Raw genomic sequence first — 5979 nt, forward strand, 5'->3', positions numbered from 1 at the left:
TTAAAAACTCAACGAACAGTGAAGTGTGTGACGTTTGACCTTTAGACTCGCCGCCAGCGTCAACATTCCACGCACACTAACTGCCACTAGAAACGGACTACATAATTCATCGACACTGCTACTAGCTACTTTGGCGCGTTGGTATAAAGTAGCACCTCTGACTCGTCGCAACACCCAGTTCGAATCCCATCGCCGCAAAATATTTTTCATTTTTATTTATTCATTATAATTCAACTAAGGGCCGATTTTTCAATCGTCGGATAACTTTAAACTGAAGAATAACTTTGGCACATTGACAGTTTTAGTATGGGAATTATGTCAAAATGACAAGTTTATTCTATAGTTAAAAGATATCTGACGATTGAAAAATCAGCCCTAACTGATACAACATGCACCGCACTCCACCAAATAATATTTCCCTATCGGCGTCCGAGTCGGACCTCACCAATTTATCCAAAGCGAATGAAACATCGAACATTACCCTAAGACCCAGTGTAAAAAGATTACGCACATCTGAAGAGAGTGTTAGCTCACAGGAGAACACTTTTTCGTCGTTCAAGAAGGAAATTATGGAATCAATGGCTGCCATGTTCGCCGAGCAGAATGAGAAATTTAGCGCCATAGAAAAAAGTATAGCTGAAATTAAATCTCAGAACACTACGATTCACCAGACTAATTGCGAAATCGAGCGATCGCTGGAGTTCGTATCACACCAGATTGACGATGTCAAAGACAAGATAAGTCACCTGGAAGTCGAACGCAAGAAAATGTCGTCGGAAATTATTTCTATCAACAATAAAATAGAAAATTTGGAATGCATTAACAAGAAAACTAGTGTGGAAATAAGAAATGTTCCCAACTCTAAAAAGCGAGAATCGAAGTCTACGTTGTTCGACATGATCCAACATCTTCAAACTGGTATTAGTCTTGAAGACGAATACTGCGGACAGATCAGAGATGTTTATCGCACGAATTATAAGTCACAATCTAATGTATCTACAGTTGTAATCGAATTCATGACTACACTAGCGAAAGAAAAGTTTATTTCAAAGACTAAACTGTTTTCAAACTCCAAGGGCGATCAAACTAACTCAAAGTTGATGGGTTTGGATGGAGCTTCGACGCCAATCTACATATCAGAACACCTTTCACCAAGAACGCGGAAGCTCTTCTACCTTGCTCGTGAATTTGCCAAGCAAAATGAATACAAGTATTGCTGGACATCAGGCGGAAAAGTCTTCTTGCGTAAGAGTGAAGGATCACAGCACCTTCTTGTAAAAGATGATAACGACCTAAAATCTCTGAAGAATCCTGTACAACCATGACTAGACTTAAGTTTACTAATAAGCAATATTTGTTACTTAATGCTATTGTATTTGCATGGATATATAATTGCCATGTTTAACTACACTACACAATCCCGAACATTTACACTATCGAAACACATTCTACACACACAAACCAATATTTTCCCATATGTTTACGAAACTCTCTTGTGTATCTCACATTCTACCCTAACACACACAATGCATACAAAAACACGAAATGTCCTTAAAGTAGGCCGCAAGCAACACCAACTCCTTCGCAATAAAATAGTTACACAGCACACTCTCAACAATTTGGATAATTTATTGATCTATGAGGCTCAAGCCTATTCCCTCAAAAGTATTGAATTATACGTGCCTTACTCTAAAATAACATTATTTCTGTTTGAACATGTACTCAGCTCAATGTATAAGATAATTATTTTTAAAATTCGATAATATAACTGATAATATCGACCAGTTCTCAGTGTCTCATTCTTCATTGTTGCTTGATATTGAAAATTGTTGTAAATTGATACCTGAGCCACACTCTCATCTGAAAATATTGCACCAAAATATTAGAAGCATTACATGTAACTTTGACGAACTGAAAATACTCATCCAGCGAACAGGCATTGATTGGGATCTAATTATTCTAACAGAATGTTGGCTACAGTCTGCTCACTATATACCATCTTTGGAGGGCTACGGTTATTGCAAGACTCTTGCTAACTCTACTCAAAACGAAGGTGTGGTAATTTATTTTAAAAACCAATTAAATACTACATGGGAAGAGTTGGAAATATCAGATTGTAATAGTATCGCCTTGAAAATTAATGAAGAGACAGTGATAGTGGCTGTTTATAGACCACCTGGATATAAAAACCCCACCAAATTCATAGATTCATTAAGTATCTCACTTACTCAATTCTCTCGCTTTAAAAACACAATATTGGTTGGTGATATAAATATTGACATTGCCGCACAAAGCAGGGACCCCAATTCCTCATATTATCTAAACTGTCTAGCCTCACATGGTATGTTACCAGCCCATTGTTTCCCTACACATTCTAAAACGTGCTTAGACCACCTAATTCTGAAAACCAAACTACAGGCATCGTGCTATGTAGCAGAGACTTCCCTAACCGATCATGACACTATCTTATTTACATTAGAGATTAATCAAAAAGGTAAAATTTTATCTCATCACAGCAAAAATCAAATAAATTATGATGACCTGGATGGGGATATTGAACGGCTTGACTTGAGCATCATATATTCTATGGACGATGTTGATGAGGCGGTTTCATTTTTATTAGATTCATTAAATAAAACTATTGAAAATAATACTAGGACTATAAAAACCACAAATCGTAAACTAATTAAGAAGCCATGGATCACACCGGGCGTTTTGAGATGCTTAAGAAATCGTGACAAGCTCCACCAAAAATGTAAAAAATATCCACATGATGACGTAATTAGAATAACTTATAAAAGGTACAGGAACTACTGTAAGGACTTGATCATAAAGCTTAAATGTGATTACGAAAAGACAATATTAACAGCTGCAGCTAAAACTAGTAGTAAGAAGCTCTGGGACACAATAAAAATGGTAACAAATACATATAAACAAAAAGACAGCGCGGATGTTCTAGTAAATAAGTCTGACCCTATTTCCTCAGTGGATCAGGTAAATTCGTACTTTGTGGGCATAGGGAAAACTCTGGCGGAGAAGCACTGTGACCACAACAATGCCTCTGCAGCTCATAATACTAAACACAATCCTAGTTCTATGGTCCTTATTGATGCGAGCTGTGATGAAATAGAATTGATAATCATAAATTTAAAATCGGACTGCGCGGTGGGTCGTGATAATATATCGGCTACATTTCTTAAGAGATACAGAAAACAGCTGGTCCCCCCCATCACATTTGTCTGCAACCTTGCAATAAAAACCGGTAGATTTCCTAAACGTTTTAAATTAGCAGAAATCCGTCCGATCTTCAAGAGCGGTGACAGAGAATCCTATAGCAACTATAGACCAATCTCAATATTGCCAACGATCTCTAAAATATTGGAAAGAATTTTAAATAAGCGCCTTAACAACTTCCTAGAGGAAAATAAATTGCTATCCTCATCACAATATGGCTTTCGATCAAAACGCTCTACTCACGACGCAGTGCATGAATTGACAAACTTTATTGCCCTTAATCTGGACAATAAGAAAAAAGTGGTCGTTATATGTCTAGATCTGGCGAAAGCGTTCGACACGGTCTCTGTCCCGCTCTTGTTGAAAAGACTGGAGCAGATTGGAGTGAGGGGGGTGCAGTTGGAACTGTTTGCCGACTATTTATCGAATAGGTACCAGAGAGTGAAGATTGGCAATTACTGCAGCCATGATCTCCCCGTAACGTATGGAGTTCCACAGGGCAGTGTGCTTGGCCCTACTCTCTTCCTTACTTACGTCAACAGCCTATGCGAGCTCGAGATTGCCAACGGGAAGATCATCGCTTTCGCAGATGATACAGCGCTCCTTTTTCAGGGAGATTCGTGGTCGGATGTGTTTGAGTCAGCGCAAAGGGGATTTAATGCTGTTACTAAATGGCTAACCCACAACAAGCTCACACTAAACACTGACAAAACCAAATATTTAGCATTTGCCAGTAGGAAGACTACCCTACCTGAATCGGACACTCTGTCAATAGTAGCTCACCACTGCCCGAGGGATGTGGATAATGTGAACTGTTCTTGTCCCACACTCTCTAGGACTAACACTATCAAATACTTAGGAGTAATGATAGATGACACCTTAAGCTTCAATCCCCACATTACTCTATTAACAACCCGAATAAGGAAACTAATGTATATTTTTAGGAATCTCCGCCGAGTCGCCAACACAGATGTAATTAAAATGGTTTATTATGCATTATGTCAATCCTTGTTGACATATTGTATAACCTCATGGGGCGGTGCACCTAAATCATCAATGTTGCATTTGGAGAGGGCTCAGCGTGCAATTTTGAAAGTGAGCAACTCTTTGCCGTTTCTCTTTCCAACGAAGGATCTTTACTCACGCTGTAATGTACTTTCGGTTCGAAAACTTTTTATACTGCATACTGTTCTGCTTCAACATTCTTGCCTACAATACAATAATTATCTTAAAGGCACTAGAAGGGAATACAAGGTTTGCCCCAGCAGGGAATTACGTACACAGTTATCGCATAGATTTTTTTGTTTCCTTGGCCCATATTTATATAATAAATTGAACAAAATATTATCTTTCTACTCATTACCAAAGTATGCATGCAAAAAACTGATACTTGAGTGGCTGTTGAATTTGGACTATGGTGAGGCTGAGGATTTGTTGAAGGTTTTGCTATGAGGGCTCATTCATACTACACATGCCTGACACACAAAACTCACACACTCACATAACGCACTTAATATTACTAACAGTATCACGTATTTTTATGTATAGTGATGTGCAAGTACTTGTGATCTCTCTTCGCACTTTGCGCGTGTTTATTTGGTCAGATTGTTAAGTTCAAGGAGCAAGTTGAGGGCCTGGTGATCTATCACACAGGGATTACCCTAGTTTAGACACCAGTCTCTCGCAAAGGTTCTGTTATTGTAACATTCACAATATTGTAGTGCCCATTATTCTTTGTTACCTTTGTGAAGAGAAAATAAACATTTATTTTATTATTATTTATTATAGTTTCATAATCCAGTTGTTACCAGACTTTATAACAATTTTGATCCAAGTCGTATAAAAGTAATCCTGTCAACCTCAAGCGCTGGAACCGCTGCGAACGCGTTACACTGGCCGAGAGAATAGCCGCCCCAAGGTTAAGGGTTGAGGTCTAAACAAATTTACATCGTAAAAATGCTTAATGGCCCATCAGCCCGGAATAGGGTGTTAGCTACCCGCGACTTTATTACTCGTATAAATTTTGCCCTTTACATCTTATTTTTTCGCATCGCCTGAGACACGATTCCCTTAAAATTTAATTAAGTGAGCGAAATTACGCGCGAAATACTACACGTTGTTTAGCCCTTTTTGCGCCATGTCCCAATTTAAAGGTGCCGTTTAAATTGGGTAGGCCGTTTTAATTGTGCACGAGAATTGCTTTTTACAGAATACCGTATGATTATAAGCAATGTGCTTTGTCGTTTCGAGATTGCTTCATTATGTTGCTGCGAAATTTTGAATATTGAAATTTTCATTGTTATTTGTCCACGACCAACATGGCTCAGAGATTTTCTGCTCCTCATTACGCCAGCGGTCATTGGTTCGATCCCCTCACAATGTAAATAAGTACAGACCTAAATAAGTAAATCACATTTTTCTGAGTGTTTTTCAAACACAAAATATTCAATGTACGTTCGTTTATAACTTGTATTTACTGCGCGTTTTTAATAAAACATATTGTTTGTAAAACATGTGCATCGTCTATGGAAATAACAAATTGGGGTTCAGAGTATAAATAATTTATAAGCATGAAAGCATATTTTTATTCACAAAAATGTATCGTTTTCCCCATCTGCGAAGTTTATGCGTTCAGTCAATGGCCAATACGAATTTTATTGGCCTGAAAAACAAGACTCCGTAAATAATAAAGTATGGATGAAAATTATAATCCCTTTTTAAGTATTTTTTATTTATTTATGTGTG

General features: G+C 37.8%; 1 protein-coding gene across 1 annotated transcript; it reads left to right on the forward strand.

The window, feature by feature from the left end:
* The first annotated feature begins 389 nt into the window (after positions 1 to 389).
* On the forward strand, positions 390 to 1325 carry LOC114357242 (uncharacterized). Its single transcript, XM_028310765.1, has one exon. It carries the CDS (start codon positions 390 to 392, stop codon positions 1323 to 1325), a length of 936 nt encoding a protein of 311 aa, XP_028166566.1.
* Positions 1326 to 5979: the final 4654 nt, after the last annotated feature.

The sequence above is a fragment of the Ostrinia furnacalis genome, unplaced genomic scaffold (assembly GCF_004193835.3).
Source record: "Ostrinia furnacalis isolate ACB-3 unplaced genomic scaffold, ASM419383v2 OfSCF3085, whole genome shotgun sequence".
Taxonomy (NCBI): Eukaryota; Metazoa; Arthropoda; class Insecta; order Lepidoptera; family Crambidae; genus Ostrinia; species Ostrinia furnacalis.

What these genes read in the sequence shown, in the direction of transcription:
- LOC114357242 (XM_028310765.1), top strand. Translation starts at nt 390, where the DNA reads ATGCACCGCACTCCACCAAATAATATTTCCCTATCGGCGTCCGAGTCG.